This window comes from Schistosoma mansoni, chromosome 1 (assembly GCF_000237925.1).
Source record: "Schistosoma mansoni strain Puerto Rico chromosome 1, complete genome".
Classification (NCBI taxonomy): domain Eukaryota; kingdom Metazoa; phylum Platyhelminthes; class Trematoda; order Strigeidida; family Schistosomatidae; genus Schistosoma; species Schistosoma mansoni.
Window position 1 is genome coordinate 28,208,559 of NC_031495.1, and position 23,966 is coordinate 28,232,524.

The 23,966-nt window shown below is 32.8% G+C and overlaps 1 protein-coding gene across 1 annotated transcript in view; it reads left to right on the forward strand.

Moving 5' to 3' along the window:
* Window positions 1–761: 761 nt before the first annotated feature.
* Window positions 762–23,966, forward strand: part of Smp_172400 (phosphatidylinositol-4,5-bisphosphate 3-kinase catalytic subunit alpha PI3K) — a gene marked incomplete at both ends in the record, with an annotated part of 94,620 nt that continues 71,415 nt past the window's right edge. The window contains 7 exons of the mRNA XM_018793925.1: window positions 762–1,184; window positions 4,315–4,538; window positions 14,074–14,576; window positions 15,391–15,517; window positions 18,167–18,275; window positions 20,415–20,482; window positions 21,327–21,408. Of these exons, the coding sequence (XP_018648389.1) occupies window positions 762–1,184; window positions 4,315–4,538; window positions 14,074–14,576; window positions 15,391–15,517; window positions 18,167–18,275; window positions 20,415–20,482; window positions 21,327–21,408 (1,536 nt within the window). The remainder of the gene's footprint in view (window positions 1,185–4,314; window positions 4,539–14,073; window positions 14,577–15,390; window positions 15,518–18,166; window positions 18,276–20,414; window positions 20,483–21,326; window positions 21,409–23,966) is intronic.

A 23,966-nucleotide genomic window follows, 5' to 3' on the forward strand; every position in this document is an offset into this window, starting at 1 on the left:
ATAACCGGAACAAGAAGGCACTGCCTGGAACAATCGTGGGGATTCTGAATTACTTGAACGACTAATGTGTGTAGAAAATTTCCTCAGAATATTCCCTTTTTATCTCATTTTTCGTGTATAACGGCCAATTAGTTATGCTCCGAGTTTTTGCTTCATTATGCGTAACGCGTGTAGGAAACATTCGTGATCGTCCAATTGATAATGTCTTCTACCGTCCAGTGCTTCCAGGTTTTCCATGGTGGTCTAGCTTAAATTGACTCACGATTTCAACTATATATAAAAACTACTAGAAATCTCCACAAACAACCCCCACATATATACTCCCTTAAGTTTAGGGGATATCAACCCAGAAAGTGCAGTCGAATTCACTAACACTGGTGCAACAGAATGGCTGGACTGTTCTTATTGTACTTTATCAGAAATCTGAAACTATATCTCGACACAAAGGAGCTAGCGCAAGGGAATTACTTTATTTACACTAACTCACCACGAAAACATAAGTACATTCGTGTTTGCGTTACTTAGCATATCCAGTGTGAGATTGGCCATCATTAAAAGATTGTTATTACGGCTCATATAGCCACTTCTTTGATGGAAAAAATATTCTTCATGCAATTGTTGTCGGACATATCAGGTTCTCCTGACGTACTTTTATTGTGTCGTGACAGATACATGTAATCAGCCAACTATTCAAATCTCCGACCTAACATGTTTTGTGCCTAATATGTAGATCGTAGATAATATAGGTTTTAGTTGCCATAATGTCTAACCTAATAGATGAGTCTAACGAGTCAAAGGATTTGATCGATTTTGATTGCGATTTTAACAGTCCTACTAATAAGTTTTCGGAGATACAATTAATGTTCGACCCCTTAATTCCGACATCTGTTGCTTCAGACAAAAACAAAATAAATAGTCATACTTTTCTCAATCCTTTTTCCAGGCCTTCGGATGCCTTAAATGAGTGCAAAACTAAGCATCATTTGCCTTTTGATTTGGTGTTGGATTATTCATCGAATTCGATTGGATCTCAGCTCGTGAAAATAGATGAATTACTTCTTCCTCACACAGCGAAAGATGCTAATAATGTTCCCGAACATGAAGATTTATATTTTTCTGATGGAAAACTTATTTCTCCATCAGTTATGGATGTGAAAGAAGATACCTGTTCAGCGAAGCCACAGGTGAGTAATTGCAGACTTTAACTATTCTGAGATGGTGAGGAAATAAAACAAGCTTCGAATCTGATCATAATCGTATTCATGTTTTTGATTGTATGCAGTCATTCGCATTGTTTTGATATACTGTTTAAGGGACCTGATCAACAAAGAATGGTTTAATAAACTTCCCATTAGATGGAAACACCGTGGACTTTATGAGAACAAAGATGTTCAGACAGATGTTTTTGGCTTCTGCACCATTTTTGGTTTTGTTCACCTTCATGGTCTTTACATATTTTCGAAAAAACTAAATCACAAGTATGAGATTCTTGTGTAAGAGGTTAGTCAACGAAGCTCTACCATCGTCAGTTATTCGGAGTCTGTCGATATTTTTGTGTGTGATGAATCTTTGTATGAGGGTTTTTGGTGCTTATTAATTTAAATCTATTAATTATTTCATAAATATCCACTATATTTTGACTTTCAAGTTTTGATGACCATTTGGGTGTACTGAAATGTCATCCAACAGGTGCTTAATTATTGAAACAATTAATTGGTTGTGCTACTGTAGTTCGTTTTTTCCAAATGAGAAGGGTGTTGTGACGTAGTTCAAAGTTTTTAAGTCCTTTGACTTTTGATTCTTTTGTTTTCCAAAGACTTTTTTCCTTTACCAATTACTGAATACCATATTTGTTCTCAGTCAACCAAACATACATAACGTAGAATTTGACACACAAGCATCATTCCAAGTTGTAATTCCACATTACCACGGTGAGATAAAATTATCTGTCCTCAGTACGCCACAAGCTGTCACCATGACACGATTTTCAAATATTCATACCTCGTGAACATCAAAGTCAAGAGATATGTTCCGAAACGTCCTTGGTTTTTGATAGCCGACTACTTAGCACTCTTATTTGAATTGATTTCGAAGATAACTCTTGGGAGCTCACGTAAATTTCTTTGTAGTTTCAGTTCCAAATGGGCTACAAACTGTTGGCAGTTGCATGCACCAGTTCGTGTTGCATCGTTGTCTTTTGTAGGTCAATCCTATCTTTAAATCAGTTGAACGTTGTTATATCTGTCTCACATAAATCTGGTACCGCATGAACATTGATGTTTCTCATCCTCTTTCTTGCAACTGGTAGTTAGCGTATTACATTTACTGTCACAAAGAAGCTTCGGAAAACAAAAGAGGATGAAACGAGAGGAAGGAGGTAGGTTTTATGCGCTATTCACTCAGGTAAATCACCTCTGTGTTTCTTTCCTCTTTGGTCAATCCAGTTTCGCATAACGTATGAAGCCATACATTATGCGTAGGATATTCTTGAGTTTCAACTGTTTGTCGGCAAAGTTTGCGTTTCTAGCTTCAAATTTATCTTAGAAAAATAAAGAAATAAAGATAATTCTGAAGCCCTTGAATCCACATCATCATTTAGTTAAAATTTAATTGACAGATGCACAAAATGCAAGTTTTCGAACCGTAAAATGTTTCTGTCTGATCTATAAAATATAAAGTTTAGGAGTTTAAGAATATTATTCAATGTTTTTACTATCTTCTAACGTTGATTAACTTTTGGGTTTTTTTTGCATATGAATATCTAGCTAACAATTGTTTTTGAAGTTAAACTATTATTCCATTTTTGTGGCAGTTAGTGGATTAAAAAAATGTGAAAGATTATTAGTATCTGGGTACTGCTTAGGTTTCCGGGAAAGCTGTAGAAATTATTTAACAACAGCACTCTGTCGACTGGGTTATCGAGTTCACACCTACTTACTTCGGTTCGGCCAACCAGAAAGTATCACTAGGCTCTTTAAAAGCTTTTTAGCCAAAAGCTAAGTACTTAAAGACGTTATTTTTCAAAGAGTCGTATTAAACACTAAACATTATCTCGGTCTGTTGTGCTACATGAGTTCAGCTAGCGTTATCTGTACTGTACAATATTAGGTGAAATTATGTAAGCATGTTGATATTAATATGGCATTTATGGTTAGTTATAACTTCTGGTTGCCCCCAAATGCCCTGGTACGACGTAGGGTGGTGAGAGTTCACTCTCCCTCTCGAAATGCTCTCACATGACTACGCGTATGCGGCTACTGCCTTTTTCTCAGCTGGGGTGTTGTTTATGAAGTCGCGGGGACGAAAAGCGGATGTCCAGAGCTTTAAAGTGGGTTGTTGGATATGGAGGATCCACCTAGTGGAGTTGAAAAATTCTGATGCCAAACCAGTGGTGTACGTGGCCTTTAGGATCCTGAGAGAACAAATGGCGTAATAACCTATTCTTAGTCACCGGCCACCATGGGGTTGCATCTCCTAAAGTTGCTCCACTGCCTTGTGAATTAGGTCTCTATGTCAAAGGTTCAGAGCATGGCCTCCTGGGCAAACCACCTGCTCCGCTTTGAGCGTCCGGGCAGTATCCTAGCCTTCACACAAATCTAATGATGACGTGTGGCGCATGTCTATTTGGTACCTCCTTGTACCGATGTTTGTGTTTAAATAGATAAGTAAGTAAATCTAATATCAACATACAATGAATTGTGGCCGTAGAAATAAAACTTACTTAATACATCGTCTGGAAACCACTGATAATTCAAGCTGATTAAGTTTCAGGAATAGGCAATGAATGTAAATAAAGTGTTCAGTCAGTGAATTTTTCTCAACTGAATGTTTTTATGTGACATATCCACGCATTCAGTCTGCACTACCACTGTTTTACTCCGAGTGAGAAAGAAATTCTTACTCCATAGTAGTCTTTAGAATCACATAATAATATTCGCAAACAGAAAACTGTTTATCAAGTGAAGCCCAGTCACAACATAGTCTTCAAGGTAGAGAGTTCGATACCACTGTATTCTGTTTTTTGCAGATGGCTGGTTTAGAAGTCACCATGACCTACTGTATAAACGATCACATAAGTGCCTTCTGAACTTGTCTGTCAGTGTAGATTAGATGGACATAAACCGACCAGCATATCCAGCCAATTTTTGCAATAAACATGAAAGATAAATTGATAAGAGTGTATCACATCAGGATCTCTGGTTATTTTGTTTTAAGGACAACTTCCAACTTTATGTAGGTTACTTGCTACTTCTGTTGTAATTTAATAGGGTTTCCCTTCCTAATTTACTTGGCTTTCACTGTCTATTTATGTAGGTTAGCACCAGTTCAGAAGAAGTGGATTTGAAAGGAAATCAACAGGATTTGTTTTCCTTTTCTCAAACTGTTACTCCATGGTGTCTTCGTAAGGGTGATAAAAATAATCCTAATTCTGCAACGATTAATCAAGAAGGATTGCCTTCAACAATACAACTGACTCATTTTGTTGCTAACAATCAACCTACAGATGAATTAAAACTATTTGTTAGTTTTGTTGAAAGGTTAGTTTACTTCTGATCTGCACTAGTGATTTGTTGCTTTAATTTGAGAATTCCACATTATACTAAACATCTAATATTGAATAAAACCATTAATTATAATAAAAACGGAGAAAAAGTCATTTAATTTTTATTATAATAACTGCTATACTATTGAGTCTCTTCATACTCAACAGACTACTCATACCGAAATTTCTGAACTGAAATTTAAGTATTCGATTCAGTGGTTAAAAGTTAAGCGCTTCGCTCAATAAGCTATTTAGATGCCAGGTAATTGTACGTGTGGTATTCAAACAACTTTATTATGTTTAATGTAGTTGAATTTCAACCACACCTTTCATTCATTTTTATAAATATTTTTCCTACTTCTCTACATATTTCTCAGTGAAATAAAGGCTTGTGTCCTCGATATAACTATTTTCTGTGGAATAATTGTTCATTTAAAACGTTAAGAATAATATTCACCAACTTATGATAGATAACGATCGAGTGTAGTGCCTGGTTGTGCAACTGTTTCAAAACCATGGCTTAAAGCTTAACACGTTCGTTGATTAATCAGTAGGTGGATTTGTTAATCCTGTGGTCATCATGACTTCTGTGATGTATATATACATATATGTATATATAACTACTGTAAAAAAAGTGGATCCGTCTGTACAAATTTTCGATACTTATAAGAGTAATAAACATTTAATATTATCAGGTAGGGATAATGACTTCAAAAAGGTATTCAATAAGAGCTTAATTTGTAGATAAATTTGATATTCCAGGAAAGTGGAATATGTTTACGTTAAGTGATAGTCATTGCAGTACTCTTCATGTAGTTTATCTTGATAAAAATATGCTGTTTGTTGGCCTGGTATAGCTTTTTCACTCTTGTCTTCATGATTCATGTTAACTGCATTGATTACCAGTTAGTTAGCAGAGATCCATCCGAAAGAATGTCTGATTTTTTAACAGATTATAGATTCTTCCTAAAAAAACTTTCAGTGAAAGCTGGTTGTTTTCATCTCAATTGAGATGTGAAAATTTAATTGAATATACTTTGATTATGAAGCCGAATATTGAGCATCTTACTAATTCAGGCTTCCATTAATACACATTTACTGACTACCTGATTATATAATCCACCAACTTCAGGGGAAGTGAGTCGGAAGTTTATTGCCGAGTTTAACTGCATGTTTTATCAAGAAGGGATATCAATAAAAAAGGCAAGCAAAAAACAAAGTGAAACTCAAAGATTAGAGGTAGCCTTAAAACCAATGTTTCTGGCTGCTGTCAGCTTCTGACGGAAAGTGTCTTCAAATCGTATTGAAATGAAAAAATATGCTACTGAATTAGCGAGATAGAATTTTTTAATATCATCCAATAGTGGTTCCTCTTTTCATTCCTGTTGCATTACTTACAGAATTACTAAAATTGATTATCTATTGATTTTCATTATTAATTTTGTCCGAATAATTTATCTACTCTATTGTTATCATGATTAATACCAGTCATGCAATGTACTGTACTACTACCATTGTTACTTCAATTGGCTATAATACTGTATATTATGTTTAGTTGTTTCAGACTAGGCTTATAAAGTTTATGGTTTCATGTAAACTATTTGTCGAATTAACTATTTTTGAAAAGGAAACGCAATCGTTTGAAATTGTTTATAAAATATATAAAGGTATTGACAGTGTATGTTTCGATCGCTTAGACATAGTTTTTGATTTAAATGCGGCCATTAATAATGGTTATGAATGTGTTTATCACAGTGATAAATATCTCTTACCTATAAATGATATCAGTCGAATTGTATTCTTATTAGTTCCCGTGATTTATTTATTAAACAATGAACTGATTAATTACAGACTAATCAGCTTATTTCTTAAATACCGACATCTCATTGTATTTGATCATCTAGCAGGTGTGCAGAAACAACGTTTTGACATGCGTATGGATATCAGGTTTCGGCTGAGTGCTTAGACCATGTAGTCAACACATTTTTAATTACCAGCACTGAAGATTGGTCATGTTTCTTGCTCAAATAACAAGTATTATATTTTATAAACAGTAGAACGAAGTAGGATGAAGTGATAATTATAGCAATGATGCTGAATCAATCGCCACTCGAGCGTTGACTAGTCAGGATTTAAACTCATTTGGATGGCTTAGTTTGAATAAAATTTCAATGAACAGGGCAGTTTTCGTCATTAACTAGCATCAGGTGGTGGAGTATAGAAAGCTGAGAAAAACACCGGATATATGCTTTTTACCGGTTTTAAACTCTTTTATCCGCTTTTTTTTCCGAAAAGCAAAGGTAGTTCTTTGCATCGTGACTCATTTCAGGTTATAACAATAATTAAAAGAATTCACTACAATTCAATAGGCTAACATGTATATATAAGTAAACAAGTGAATTTTGAGTAAGATGAAAAAAACGTTTAAACAACACAGGAAACATGTTTTTCAGTAATGTTTAAATTATCAGTCAATATATAATCATATGGCTGGTGTATAAATATACTCGGTGTGTATATTTCACGTGTTTTCTTGTTAATAATGTACTAGTAAGTGTAGCCTTATAATTTCTTAAAACCTTTATTTGTTAGAAGATGGGTTTAACATGTAATAGATTATTTTATCTAAAAAGGAAGATTTATAAGGGTCTATGCCTTTCATTTTATACATTTTATTTACAACTGAAATGTTCACATTTAAGAACAGATATTTTTATCACTAGTCCTATACTCAATTTAAAAAAAATTGAATGATCAGGGTATTCACTTACAATACTTATCATCCTGATTATTGTGTTTATTAATGAACTTTATTCTACATAATTGCATTATCTTGACTGACCAAAGTGTGAATTCAACTTGTAAAAAACATCAACCAAGTCAGAAAATAGTACCTTCGAAATGCGTAGAGCCATTTTATAGTAATAATAGTCCTTTTTTAATCATTCTGACCAAATTTGACATAAATTTCAAGAAAAGTTGATGGGAAGCTTCTTGACCGTACCTGGTACCATTGATGTGGAAGCCAGACATGGTTATTGTGATGACCTATTGAAGCTGTATTGTCTGGGACACTTGTTCCCTTATGTTTCACCGTGCCAGACAACCTGGTTGGAGAGTGTACAGACTAAAAAAAGCGATCTCAATGTTGTAGTGCGAATCTTTACTGGTTAGTGTACAGACATGTAACTACATTAAAGTGTTTTATGCAGACAACCAACGGCTGTAGAAATGCTGCTTTTTCACAATATAAGGATGGATTAGATAACGCTGCCATCGAAACAGCACATCTCTTCTTGCCCCACAGGTTCCTGTCGCCGGTAGTAAGGCCTTAAAACTATGGCATTAACATATCGGAAATTATTCACAAAAAACCGCGTGCGATCAGTCTCAAGTAGTTATCCCATGGGGTCTAAGGTCTTACTCCTACGTCAGAAACATACCTTAAGGAGAAGTATTTTTCCACGGTATCAGAAACCGACAAGTGTCAACGGCCTTCATACCTCTAACATCACTCAAGATCAGTTTGACTGGGTGTGACTTATGGAGTTAAAAATGTCCTGAATCAGGTAGCTGAAAACACATAACACTAGATTCCGATTCAGTAACTTAATGATGTTGTGTTTATTATGTGACGTGAAGGTGTTCAACATTTGGTCCCTTGTAGAATTGTACATGTGCATCCCCAAGGAGTACCAAATTAGAGCAGTAATTTATCACTTTACACTATTCATTTAACTATCCTCAGTTCTTCATGAAATTCATCCTCAGAATATGCATGTTCTGATGTGGATTTTAGCCATCTGGGATGTTAGGTATGCGTTTCAGGTCCCATGTTGTATGTAACTAAGTGATTAAACAACCCTTTACAAAACTATTTCACTTAATAATGTATGTTTACAGTTTACGTAGTTGTTTTATGCTTATTGAATTACTGTTTTTTGACTCAGTCTATTATTATTTGTACAACTGGTTAGTTTTGTAGCATAAAATGTATCATGTGAAAACTCCATAAATATATTTGAGTAGTGAACGTTTAAGTTCCAGGAATAATGGATCCAAACTGTTCTTTTTCGTAAAACTATAGTTACATTAGTCGGTTAAATAAATAAGCGACTTTACAATGATTTGGTTAGATGTGACTATTTTTTTGGAGAACCTTTAGTGTACATTAAATATTTTGGAACCTGTCCTTTTTTATTTCATTCTGAACATTTTACTCAATACATCCCTTTGTCAAAAAAACATAAGGACGTATTCAGCACAATTGACTAAGATTCTCTGAATCCTGTCAGTATTTGTATTGAACTTAGACTGTTTTAGGCAAAAGTTATAAGTATCCATATCTGAACTATGAGGTTCCTATCATTCTTGTTATGTATTTGAGGTGAGTAGTGTATCCAACTATGTTAGCCTTATTTAGTTTTTTCAGTCAATCCTTTTTCAGATCGATAAACAATCAGACTAAATAGTTCAAACAAAGGCAATCCATCGATAGATTTTGCTTACTCACATAAACATTCTATGTGCGTTCATGGGAGGTATATTTTATTTTAGTTGTATATGAATAATACAGAATGAATAGTAGGTCTATTGTATGCTTGGCCAAACCAAGAATGTTTAAAATGTTGATCTACTATCTTAGTGTTTATTATTTAAATTCAAATATTTCTTATCTGAGTTTTAAGCTCTTCTATCTTTACTACTACTATAGTATTTTTAGATTAGAACATCGATCACAATGGTTTCGTAATTAGGTCGATTACCATAGTAACCGTTTTTATGCAAGAAAATTTTCCCAATCCTTTTGTAAAACCGGGTAAACAAGTGATCACTTAATATATTGCATGTTGTGCAATACGGGTTTCATTGTAAAATGACATTTCAATGAAGCTCACATAAAACTTCATCTTGATAAGAAAAAGACAATAGATCACAAGTTTTTCAATTTTATTCTAGCCGGCAAATTTAAGTAGCAATTATATTCGCTTTATTTATTTGATGTCAACAATAACATATATCTATATATCTACCAGAGTGAACATCAACTCTGAGATGCAGGTACATCCGGCTGATGAGCCTCAAATAGGACGAAACGCGCGTCCTGGATTCCACTGCTAGCCACTATCCATCTTTGCTTACATCTACCATTATAGTTGTGAAGATTTAACACTATGCGATATATATATATATATATATATATATATATATATATAAGGACTTTGTTTACCATATTGCTTGAAGTACTTTAAAGAAACATTTATAGGCGATAGGTTAATTATAAATGCACTTGCTCATTCTCTATAAATCATCAAAGAAAATATATTGAGATGGTGATTTGTGGCTCAATTGAATGGTGTTGGTGGAGTTTCGTTCTTTGAGCTGAATAGTTTGATCGTAACTTACGCCTGTTACCCCCAATGGAGCATCGGCCGCCGATCAATACTCTCCAAGCCACTCTCTCCTGAGCCTTCCTTTCTAGTTCCATTCGTTTATTGTTCACTCTTCTCATATCTGTTTCTATTTCTCGGCTTAATGTGTTCTTTGGTCTTCCTCTTCTCCTTTCTCCTTGGAGATTCCAAGCGAAGGCTTGCTTGTGACGCAGTCGGGTGCTTTCCCCAATATGTGTGTGATCGTAAGGCTTCCACTATTTTTCTGAGCAATATCATCAGCACAATCTCCAGATAGAAGTGAAGTGTTTGAATTCCCTCATACATGATTGAAAGCTTGTCCTGTCGACCTTGACCTTGATTGGTTGTTTTTGACCTTTAACCAGTCGTTGTCTGCATGTTTATTTTGATTGTCTCCTTCTTTGACCTGTTTCATTATCCTATTTTTGTTTATGGAATTTCTGATTGACCTGTAAAGTGGATCGATTTTGATTAGCTTATTGGTTAGTGATTGAGCTGAGTACCAAGCTTTGATGCTCTTTGTATTCGCTCTATTCAAAATCTCAACATTTGCCTGGTTGAACATGTGTTCACAATTGTCCACATGCGCTGATATAAGGGAAACTACATCGTGGTATTCATGCAGACGAAGATGTAGTGTTTCTTGCACTTAAGACAGTTTATTTTGTGGACGACACTTAGCTTTTCTTTTTTTTGTCGTTTCATCCTTTGTTTTGCATAAGATTGGTTGAAGTAGTAGGAGCGATATTTCAAGTGAATTGTTACAGTTGTTCTCAATTCTAGCCATGTAGTGTAAATTATGTTAAAGTTACAACAACTGTGAGATGAATGCAACTACATAAATTCGGGTGATCATATCTTATGTTGTACATGCCATCCTTATATAACCTTCCAACATACACATGGTACTGGGGTTTTAATCAAACAGTAAATTCTATCAGATTAAGTAAATGAAGTCAACCGTGACTAAGAATATGTTTATTACAAGTTGAAAATATAATAAAACTGAGGCACACATTATTTTTTTTAATTTTCAGTGTATTTTTACTTACTTTCTGTCTATAATGTAGTTAATGTGGAACTCAGGCAGGTACATATGGTAATGTTATTTTCGTTATATGCGAAGCTTTCACTGTCATTCTAGACAGCGTCATCAGCGTCTGCTTCACGTGAACGTAAGCCATCTAGTTATCCATCAAATATCATATCAGCCCGTCCTGATGAATTCTGGTGATTGATTGTTTTCGTAGGTCAATTTATCATCATTTGATCTTGAGTTCCGATTCACCTCTAGTCGTGTGAGGAATTGTCCTTTTCTATGTGAGTATGCAGCCTGGATCTATTGATTATCTATTGATCTGAAAACTGTTCTTTTGAAAATTTTTCGACGTTCGTAGAATTCCCTTGGTTCAGCGTTTTTTTTCATCAGAGTTCATGTTCATAGTTGTCTTGGGTAGTATATCGATTTCCTAGACACCTTTAATTAAGATTGCTGGGATAGCTATTCTCATACAAGAAAGATATAAAATGAATTTCTACAATATTTTTGTATAATAAGCAAGGTTTTGGTTCTTCTGGATGCCCTCTGTACGCAAATTTATATATAATTATAGTCGTGTAAAATTATTAATGTACTTTAATATACATCAGTTTCTGACTGTACAATGTTTAGATATATTTTTTTAAAATTTTAGGTAATTAGTTCAAATTGAATAGTATCAATTGTATTAGTTATACGGATTAGTGAATTTTTTTTTGGTTTAGTATTTTCATTAAATTACATTGACTATTGATTTTTTGCCTGAACTACTAATATTTATTAAATCTATCGTCATTTTCATTTATATTGAATTTAATATATATGTTGTTTGTTTTTTTTCGTATAACTTAAACATGAATATAGTTAGAGAAAGCTTTCTGATGATTAACTAACTCGTTGAATAATGAATATCGATTATTTTTTTTAAAATTTCGTTCAAAATCAATTCCAAGTTACTTAATCAATATTGTTTTTCAACTATACAGTAGAAATTTTCAAGAAGAATCCATATTACAGTATCTTTTGTAGAAATTGTATGATGTTTTCTTGTAATCATTTCTTTTTACCATTTTAATGATTATTTTGGAATTTGTAAAGTATACTGTATACAGTATTTTTCATTAGACTATGGGCCTATCCATCAATAAATTATTATTTATACCAATAAATAAAAAAAAATTGTTTATTAACTTTTATTGTTTAAGTAGGTTTATAATTTTGTGTTTGTTTATGTCATTAAGGCGAAACACTCTTCTAAATTTCATTAAACAAAATTTTATAATCCTAGTAAATACCTTTGTAAGTGATAATGTTTGTTTTTTGGAAAAGGTGTTCTGTGAATCTGTGGTTTTATGTTTTGGACGATAAATTTTATCGGAATCATTTTTAAATTCATATGTTTCATTTATTAATTTATAATTTTGTTCAATCGGATACAAAGTTTTAAAATACCAAATATTTGGTCATTATATAATAAATCCACCACATGAATAACACTAAGGTCTACTGCGAATTTTTGTTCGAGGCTATTATACGAGTAAATGAACTGTTTAAATTTTGTCGTCTGAAATGTTTGGGATACATTTCGTTTATTATTCAACTACATGGTACTTATTATTAAATAGTCTTTGCTACTGACCATATTCTGCCTCTGTGACTTACCAATGTGATTACCAAGCTTTAGATGAGTGAGTATCGTATTATATTTGCAGCATACCGATGGGATGTTTTAGTTTTCTGTCTCATCTTCATTTGTAATCATGTGAAGGAAGTATTTTCAACCGTAAATAAATTATACCATCTTAGATACATTCATTTTATCAATTGAAACTAACATTACTGATTATTTCTTTATATGATTTTGTTATACATTCTAATTCGTCAATTTACTCAGTTCAATGTAAAATAAGTTGTCGATTTCAACAAACATTCTTATTTGTAGCAGGACTTTGGTAAACAATTATTTTATTCTTTCCATTTTTGTATTTTTGTATTTTACTTATTCTCTACATTCGTCTCTTGATTCTTACATAACTACTATATTACTGACCATTCATCAAAATGTTTTGTTAGTTCTTTCTTCTGTTTTATATATTATGCAATGTAGCAACAGCTTGATTTTCGAATAATAACTTTGATTAGTATTAATCTTTCTCTTCCAAATAATTAATGTTAGTTTATAATCGATATGTCATCATATAATTATTACGTAACGTATCTACTCGAAGAGTGTTATTTCATTATTCTATCAATTGAGTCACTTATACTGGTGGGTACATCGCAACTTCATTAATCGAATCGTATCAACACTAAGGACTTGACATAATGATATGCAATGCCGTTGATACGTATTTTGAATGAAGCATTTTTTAAAATTCCTGTCTTTCCTTGGTTGTATGAGGAATGTGTATTCTTGTTAAATAAACTAACATTGTCGTCAAAACATATTTTACTAGTTAATGGAATATACAAGTGCATCACTGAATGTTAGTGTCCGACCAACTACTGCTTACCTCGACATGCAGTATTTGTTGGAAGAAAGCTAGAAATGGCCAAATCAAGACGTGCTATTAGTAAGTAAAGCCATTAACTCATGGTATAAGTCTCGTTGGTAGATGCAGACTACCTGGTTGGGATCTGCTCTGTGACAGTCGCCTGTGGCCGGAGGCGTTGATTCACATGACTCAGGATAGGCTGTAGGTATCCCAGATATATTTACGCTTAATTTTTGATCTTAAGTTCCTGAATTTTTACTGTCATTGCTAAGACAATTACTTCGACCTATTTGGTATTCGTTTTGTTGATGTCGTCTCGCTGTGATAAAGTTGTATAGCAATTTGGTCCAATGCATATTTGTACTAGGCTCAGTTCTGTCTGCAACTAACTGATTACCCAGTATTCTTACTAAATTTTGTTCCACTTAGATAGTTTAACAGTAACAGGAAAACAAGTGCGTAATTTAAATATTGCAGTAGACTCATTAACACTAAAATGTTAATTTTCTTGTTAGATTCTCAAACAAGCAATTAGTCATTCGAAGTTTTTGTAGTTATTTTCTTTTTTCTTAAAATCTTTTGTAGACTGCGAAGGCAAAAGTATGATCAGCCAAAACCGTCTACATTGATCAGTGATCTTGATAGTGATTCTGAACAAAATGAAAACAATCCCGTAACTGTGTATTCACCCCCAGACACTTGGGCATATGATTGTGTCTATAGTGACTCTGTTGCAAATGTTATGTTGAAAAATTCTCACACAAGCATTAATTTATTTTCGTTAACTTCTAACTCAGCTGGATATCAACAGTTGAATCCGTTATGGAAGGCGGAAACTGCTACTTCTAATGTATCATATATATATCCTAGATGTAAAGAATATTTCACTTCTCAACATAACACTCCTGCTCATTGGACTAATACACCACGTTGGTGTATTCCTCAATTAGAAGTACGCATTATAGCTCATTTAAATACTAGAAAAAAGTCATATCAAAGTTACACTACAAATAATTCAAATTACTCAGTCAATTCAGAAACTACGAATAATTCTCCAGTCAACCCTCGGTTACGTTTAGTTTGTGATCGTAAGTAATTTTTGTTAACTGATTTTTTTGTGTAATATCTCAGTAAGAGTGATCAAAAATAGTGTATTCTATATGATATATATGTCTTTTATATTTATTGGACATATTAGTTCGTGAGTTATAAAGGGTTTGTTTCTTCGTGATAAATCACTTCTCCGAAATACACCCCCCTAGCTCATGAGGGATCGAACTCAGGGTTTTCAAGCTTGTTCAACGCTACTGGTTTTCAGTAGTTGTCTAACTGCAATTGTTACGTGATGTCAATTACAACATAATGTGATGAATTATTGGTATCGCTTTATTTCTCTAACGTTAATTAACGATTAATAACCACTGTTCCATTTTGGTCATTGATATCTACATGCATTATTTATGTGAATTTGGATTATAGGTTAGATTAGGCTGATTTTAATGCATAACTAAACTAATTAGTTAATTTAATCTATTTTTTATAAATCAAGTGCTTAAACCACTAAACTATAATTCCACTATGAAAATTGTTACATCGTTTTAAGATTCATTCAGTTAATAAGTTAGTTAATCAGTCATTTATTAATAAAATTGAACTTGGCTAAAATGTTCAATGTGTTAACACTTTTTTTTCATTCAACATATTAAATAAATAAAGTATGATGGGTTTTTATTTTATTTTTCGCTCGATAAATCAAACTAAAGATCATCATTATTGATTGAAAAAAATATTCGGATCAATTCAGTAACAATTAGTACTTACTGTTTATATAATAATGATAATTAAAAGTTCTTCTTATCTGTTTTGTATTTTTTGTTTTCTTACTTGTATTGAATTTATTAGCTACATCTACATTGGTCAATGAACTTATGTTGGAAGCACTTGCTAATGATTTAATTCCACAAGAAATTGTTCTCGATGTCAATCAGTTTCAATTACGTCTTCAAGGAAGAGCTGAATTATTACGTCCGTAAGTTGCTTTTTCCCTTTTTTTACAAATCAATTTTGTTATAAAATCGAAGTAGTAATACTAGTAGTGGTTGCTTTTTGTCACCTCTCATGACAATATTGACAAGTACTTTAAGAAATTTGATATGATGACCGAGAACGTAATTAATTGTATTGTGAGTGATATAGGAATTGACGTTTTACCAATCTTTGATAATATTTAATTACACTTTGACAAGGAACATTAATTTTATGATATCGTAAGTGTTATGTTTATACAGTAAGTTATCGATTAGTTCATGTTAACTATTACCCAGTATAGTTTACACAAATTTAACCTTTGAACACCATCGATAAAAATTATGTAAAAGTTAGTAAATTCTGACATTTATTTTGGGTGTCAAATAAAGTTTGAAAATAAAAGCCATTACATTTAAATGTGGTTTTATGATAATCAAAAGATCGAAAATGAGGTATAAACCATTCATACTGATTAGGAAATCTGAAATGAATATTTGAAGTTCTCTATAAAAAACAGAATGTGTCATTTTGATTGTGAAATAATTTTGAGACCTTAAATTATCAATACACACTGATTAAGGTACAAGAAAAGATGTAATAAACCAGAACCAAACACAAAATTATGACAGTTTAGTGATGTACAGAAGTAATGAAAAGACTGATAACCAAGACAAGTATGAATCCATTAGGGATAATTATATTCAGGATGATAGGTACGCGTTTTCGATATTTCAAGTATATTGAAATTAACTTTAAGTAATTTAGAGTGTCACACATAGGGTTAACATAAAATTACTGAAGGATATTTATTTTTGAAAAACTGAAATTTACTTTTAGAGTTAAAGCTGCAGCGTAGTAGTGTGTTACAGTCAGCGTTTCAACATTCGTTAACTTTATAAAGAATAATCTAAAAGGATAATTTATGAATTATTTCGTTGTTAAGCATTAACAGGAATGTTATCTATTACAACTATCTGTATTTCTCCATAATTTTCTGATTCCTATTGAAAGTATTTCAGTAAAATGATAAATGCAACTAATTTCTTTACTTGATTATTAAAATTATAAAATAAGGTGGGACTTAATAAACTTTTTGACCAACTAGACCAAAGTCACCTAATGAAGATAGTCCTCATTATGGACTAAGGTCAACTCGAGAAATACTGTAATTTAAGAAAGATTGAGCAGCTGCTTCTTCAGAGCTAGGTGCTCATCAATAATTTGAACCGACTGAAGTGTGTGCAGTGGTTGATATTTTTAATTTAATCCGATTCACGATATATCTTGACTAGCATTGTGTAACTTCTGAATATCAATAGTTTCGTACTGTGCTGAAAACTATCTCCGATTGTCAAAGCTTGTTGCTATTTACCTGTCTAAAAAGTGCCATTGGTTGTTGTTTGTGAAATTCAATTTCGATATACTGTCACTATTAAATATGACTCTAAAGCTTTAAGTTGTAACACAAAATCCTGTTTATTTAATATGTAATGGTCTGTTATGCGTTGGTCCTTTGTTTCACAGTGCCGTTTTGCAAACAAATGATACTTTTACAACCAATTCCAGAAATATGACAAAATAAAACACGATTACGCGTTGACAGTTTGTTTGCAAAACTCATGCGACCAACTTTGGTCATGTTAGTATTTGTTCATTTATCATCAGTGAAGTTGAGTAAATTCGGATTGGTTAAATAGTTTCGATCTGATTAATTGATTTCAATTAGTTAAACAATAATATATATTGATGACTTAACTTCCAAATTATAATTGAATTTTTCTGATGTGTAAACGTAAAAATATCAACTTATTTTACAAATGCAGGCGTACGTATTCGGCTTTGAGCTACACTTCGGTTGCTCAAGGAGTGCCTAAATGGGAGCAAGTGTGACACTGATGTAACCTATGACCTATTGGTTAGAAAATGAGTGAGACAAGCAACAGTATTCTCGGTTGTATTCAGAGTTAAAGTTATTTTATCAGTATATAACAGTGACCCAGTGTTTCCTTCTTGGCAAGCAGAATACTACTTGTATCAGGTACATTTTCACTACGTTCCGCCTATGCAACTTAACGAATTCCTGTGGTAATAGTCTACACGTTCGTGTGAGCTCGCTTTTGTTGTTGTTATTCTGACTGAGGTAGTTAGATTTATGTATTACGTGTCACCGACCACCACCTACCATGACGCACTATGTTGGCTTGGTTGGGTAAATGATGTAAAAATATTAAGGACGGCTAAAACACAACTTGTCACCCGTTCATGAAGTCATTGACAATTGATCTAAGCCATGTTGGTAGATGCATACTACCTGGTTGGGATTCACGCGATAATCATGATCTGTCTTTTGAGATATTGTGTATAATGTGACTCACAATCGGTCTCAACTAGATAGGACATTTGTCCTACCCAAAAATGTGTCACATTCTATGTTGCTCTTATGAATAATCTACTATTTTTGATTCATACGCCAATTTCGTTTGTTCTCAAGTTACAAACTTTGATATACCCTATTCGACCAATTTTCCTTAAAAATCCGATGCGTAACACTATATAATTCTATATTTCATTTTACTTAACCTCAAACTATGATTGTCTTTTGCTTTCTGTTTACCCTTAATCTATTCTCTTCGTTTGTGATTATCCTTAGAGATGCTCGTTTATGTGATTGTTATCAGGTTCAGCTCTGCCATCGATTGGATCAACCATTGAGACTAATTTTAGAACCAAAAGACGTTGATCAACCATATATGAAAAAAGTACGTAAATGTTTTTTTAATGTTATTGTTCACCAGTAGCATTCATTTCACTTCACATTTACTGTACAAGTTAAAACAAATAGCAACATGAGTATTTGTTCAATTTGTTCATTTATTGAGTAATAATATTGAGTTTAATAGTATGGCGTATGTTCATAAACTAATAGGTTATAAATTTACTGATTATTCTCATTATCAGCAAACAATTTTAAATAAACGGTAATGTAAAATGCCTTTGGTGTCTTTTTTAGTTGATGGTATTCTCTTATTGAATGTCATATGGTTTTCTAATGAGAACTTTAAATACTTCCATGGTAAACACAATCAGGCACATGTTTGTAATATTTATTGTTCTTTACTTCTTGTTTTGATGGTTTAGTCGAAATATTTTTCTAATTTAAATGAGAGTTGTAAACATCTACTAACCGAGAAATAATTGGAAACTAGAAAGTACCAGCCAGCTGTCTTGTTCTTGTTTAAAGTGGATATAGAACTTTCGTGCCCTTGCGGCGAGCTCAAAATCATTAAGGGATCCACTTACTTATACTGTCCACTTCAGTTAATTTTCAATAATGCTTTCATCTCATTCAGTATCGTCCGTAAATTACTACTACTTACGTGATTTGATTGACTTCAAAGAGAACATAGATCATGTATCGATGGAATTTATCGAACGTTATGTACCCCTATGAAGATTTTGACGTGTGTTATGCTATACGAGGTTTTCCATAAGTGTTTTATATCTTAGCTGAGTTCGCGATTATAGGTCGGTAGTCTTTAGCTTCGCTTCACAAATTTACATTTATGACATAATTTATCGAGTAAATCCAACCGTTAATAAATAAAAATATTATCTAAGAGAATATAAGTTTTAGAATACAAACCTTCTACGTTTTTAGTTATGACGTTACTTCTCGAATCGATCTTTTTTCAAACAGCTTATTATTTAGTCGTAAGTAACCTTGATGAACGCCAAATATAAATCATGTGCAACTCAAGTACCTTACTGATATAAGTGTACTTAGTCCATGGGCTATGTTACCCTATGGTTTATGATAAGCACATTGTATTCAAAGTTTTGTCACACTAGATGGTGCAAATAACGTGTGGGCTATTGAGTTGTAAACCTCAGGTCAGATCGCATAAACAGTCAACTGATTTTAATCAATATGATCAAATTAAATTACATTACAATGTCTATTATTCAGTATTGAATGAGTGTATACCAACGCTTTCGATTTTATTCATTTGTATATGTTCATTATTTTCCACTTCCTGTCAAGTATTAAATACTATTGAATTTTATGTACAAGATTATGTTTTGAAAGGATCTATAAATATATTTTACTCATAGTAATTACGTGATTGTTCATTATCTAGTAATGGATAACCATTGACCAATCACAAAAATTATAGTGTTTTCGTAGAATAAGTAATAACCATTATTTTACATTAAAAACTATTGAAACATAGCATCTCTATTTTTATTGAAATCACAGCTAGATCTAAGTCAGACAACCACTGAAAGCCTGGAAGCAACGGACAGCTGTTTCGTCTGAGTATTGGACTCCTTATCAGTGTCTATCTGTGTACACGCCCATGGGGATCGAACCCAAGAGCCTTGTTTGCGCGCGAATAACTTATCTCTAGACCAATGAGCCGGAATTTTATGATGTGTAATTTTAGCTTCAATCAATCCGCGATATTGTTTAATTTTTCCATTGTCTCCAGTTGAGCTTTGCTGACTACAGCTTCAACCGTACCAGGTGTGAATCGCCCACTGAAAACAATGAAAGATAGTCGAGCTATGTAGCGGATTAACTGAAGCGAGACGTGTATACCATTGAAACGTAACTCAATGGTTAAAAGGTTAATCGTTCCCGCGTGAAGATGAAGGTTCTGAGTAATTTTTTCGGCGCAGGGGTCCTTGATATATATATATATATTCAGGTTTTGAAAGGAATCTTAAGATCATCATATGCTACTTTTCACTCTATCTAGTTAACGTATTCGTTAGATTGTAATTGACGTAGGTAAATGAAGAGTAGAAGTAGATATTTTTAAGTTTTTAATAGCATTGTATGTATTTATGTATTCCTATATATTCTGAGAATTATACTTTAATCCTTTTTATACTAGACTGTCAGTAATAATGAACAATTCATTCCTCAGAATTTTTTCACAAATAATCGACCAATACCTACTGAGTAAGTATAAACAGGGGATTTTGTATCTTTCACTTCTCAATAGTTGTTTATCAATAGTCTGTTAGTTAAACCGTGCCTGCAGGCTCATAAAAAAGCTTTTTTCGTGTTGACAATCAGAACTGGTTTAGTTCCTAATTGCTGGTCCATCACTTCAGTTTGTGTAGTGCGAAGTTGCTGTAATAATTGTCATATAATTCTTATTTATTCAGTCTATAAGTAGATCCAGATACATTGTCTAATAAACCTGAATTGATGGAAAGAATAGTTAACAGATATCAAACTTACTATGTTGCCTAATATTAGGAGTAATCTGTCCCTATACATACGTATAATGGCCTTTCCATTCTTCTTGACTATACAATTCAACAAAGGAAATTTAAGTTTGACTATAAAGAATCACAAGAAAATGTTGATTGTTTGGGATTCTATAAAAAACCACACACTTTAAGTTATACGTTTTGTAAATTCTTTATGTTGGATACCAAATAACACAGTTATATATACACCTGAATAGATGTAGACCCGATGTACAATAGATTTCTTTTCTAAACTTTAAATCACATTGACTCTTCTATGTCTTCTATTAATTCATGATTGTTCAAACTATTGTCAATGGGGTGGATGTATGAACAAATGCCTCTCGAAAAAATTCATTTGAGTTCACAGCTATTGATGTCGCACTTATCATTGTCATATATTATGATACTGAACTTCAAATACTGAACTTATATTTAGTTGACATCTGTTATTTTTATTATCCCATAGATACTGTTTGTTCATACAATCCCTTTAATTACAACTATTTCAACTTTTTTGGGTGTTTTGTTTTAATGTTTAATTTCAGAGAAGATATATTCATCAGTTATAGTGTATTTCAAAATGCATTGGAAAAGTTTCGATCGTGTATTGTGGAAAATTATGCACAAGTAATTTTACTTGTTTTTCAGTCATGCTTTTTTTCCTTTTCATGAAATATTTACAATGAATACTTCGTAGATTTCACATTATTTGCAGCAAGAACAATCACGTCTTTTAAAAGTACCATTCAGTTTGGCGCTTGCTTAATTGCTTACCACAATAATAGTAACTGCCCCCAAATGCCATGGTACGGCCGAGAGTGGAGAGAGTCCGCTCTCCCTCTCGAAATGCTCTCACATGGCCACGCGTATATAGCCTCTGCCACGGAAGTCCTACTCACTGCCTTCTCGTGGCATTACTGTTGTTTACAAAATTGAGAGGACGAAAAACGAATGTCCGGCGCTTTAACCGGGTCACTGGACACGGAGGGTCCACCTAGGTGAGTTGGAAAACCCTGATTCCAAATCAATGGTGCACATGGGCTCCAGTATCCTGAAGGAACAAATGGCGTATGAATCAATCGTCGGTCACCGGCTACCGTGGGACTGCATCTCCTCACGATGCTCCACTGCCTTGTGGATGAGACCTTTAGGTCGAAGGCTCCGGGTGTGGTCCCCTAAGAAAACCACCTGTTTCAGTTTGGGCACCTGGACAGTATCACAGCCCTCATACAAATCAAATGAGATTTGTTTGGCGCATATATATCTGGTTCCCCTTTGTACGAATATTTATGTGTTTAAATAAATAAATAAATATAAATAATAGTAATTACAACAGTAATAATAATAATTCATACCAGCTTTTAATAATAATATTATTATTGAAAAATAACTATATTGATAATGATTTTCCCTGTATTACAAACATTTTAAAGATAGTAGTGATCTAATAATTTTATGGGTATTGGAATATTTATGCAAATTGCTAACTGATAACGTGCTTTTTTTCTACTGTAGAACTATTAAGTAATATAAAATGTCACGTTTTCTTAGATTAAATTCAATAGCTTTACCATATGTATTCTTTGGATAAAGTAATCAATGGATCACTTATATTAATAAATATTTTGAAGCTATTTGAAGAATGATTTGAAACTTAATAGTCCTATAATTCTCCGAAATTAGTAACAAAAATTTTTGCAGTATCCAAAATTGTAGTTTACATAGTTTGTTAGGCTTAAACTAATCTCATGCAGTTAGTTCTCTTTATGAATTTAAATGAAGACAGAACAAATATTGATGCAGAATAATATGAATTCATTAATAACCTCTGACCTTCCCTTGCATATATATATATATATATATATATATATATATATATAGTTATCATTGATAACCTTTTGTTATTCCAATCCTTTACATTCAATTATGTCAATTGTTCCTCACTATTTATTACCCCAATGCTAAAATTCTAATACATATTTGGTTGTAAGCAGCTGATGAGAAACCATGAAGTATAATAAGTTCATATTATTCTGCATCAATATTTGTTCTGTCTTTATTTAAACTAATCTGTTGATTACTATGACTTTCTAGCAGTGTCAATTCATTTAATAAAGTTTTGCAACCTCATCGACCTATTTACTATTTTTACCTAGTGTTTTAAGACTAACCTAAATATTGCTCACTCATTTGTCCAACAATACGGTAGCAATGTTTCGAAGACCCTTGTAATCAACAACTTGCAGACTACCCATATCTTTTACCTTCACAGCCGTGAAGCTAAATGTTGGTAAATCAACGACTTATTCGATTGTTTGTCCAAGTAATTTTGTAGATTTCAATTCGATTTTTGTATCAAAGAATATTTATAAGTAAACCTTGATACTCAGTTAAACTCATATTTATTTTGAAAATAATCGCCTCACATAGACGTTATTTTGAAATTCTCTTTGTGAAATATCATAATTCTAAAAGTTGAATATTCAAGTTTAAGTATGGTGTATAGTGTGTGCGTTATACATCAGATATTTGTTTGGTAAATGTCAGTTTGTGTATATAACACAGTTTATATGCGTGATTCAATAACTTTATGGTTTGTATAGAATGTTCAATTTACTTAATCAATTTTATCGTTGGTCTTATTAAGCGCCATAATCACATTGAAATATTGTGTCTTGAAATTGTCATTGCTATGTTACTAACAATATCACTGTTATTTAATATAAGTTATTTCATTGGGAGTTTTCACGTGAACAAAAGGATCGTGCACACTTCATCATTAGGTAAATAAATGCTTCCTCTCTTTATAGATGAAGCATTTAGTGTTGATATGAACTAGTTCGCTTTTTTGAGTAATTATTCAAAATAAATTCTGAAGCTGAAATATGCGGTCAGTAGAACTTAATAAGTAGTCACAGTGATTGCAATCGTAATGATGGAATTCCATACTATATCACCCATCCAAAGATAATGTTATATTCGACCGTTTTTCCTTTCAAATCAATCACCTGATCATGACTTATTGTGATACCCTATTTTGTACAAGATGTAGACCTGTGTATTTGACTTTGAACTACACTGCAGTCAGTCAGTTAGCTACAGCGTAGGACCAGGCACATATATGCATCGGTCCAAGTTGCCATACCTCATCATTACAACAAGATGAACACCGAATTCATAGAAGT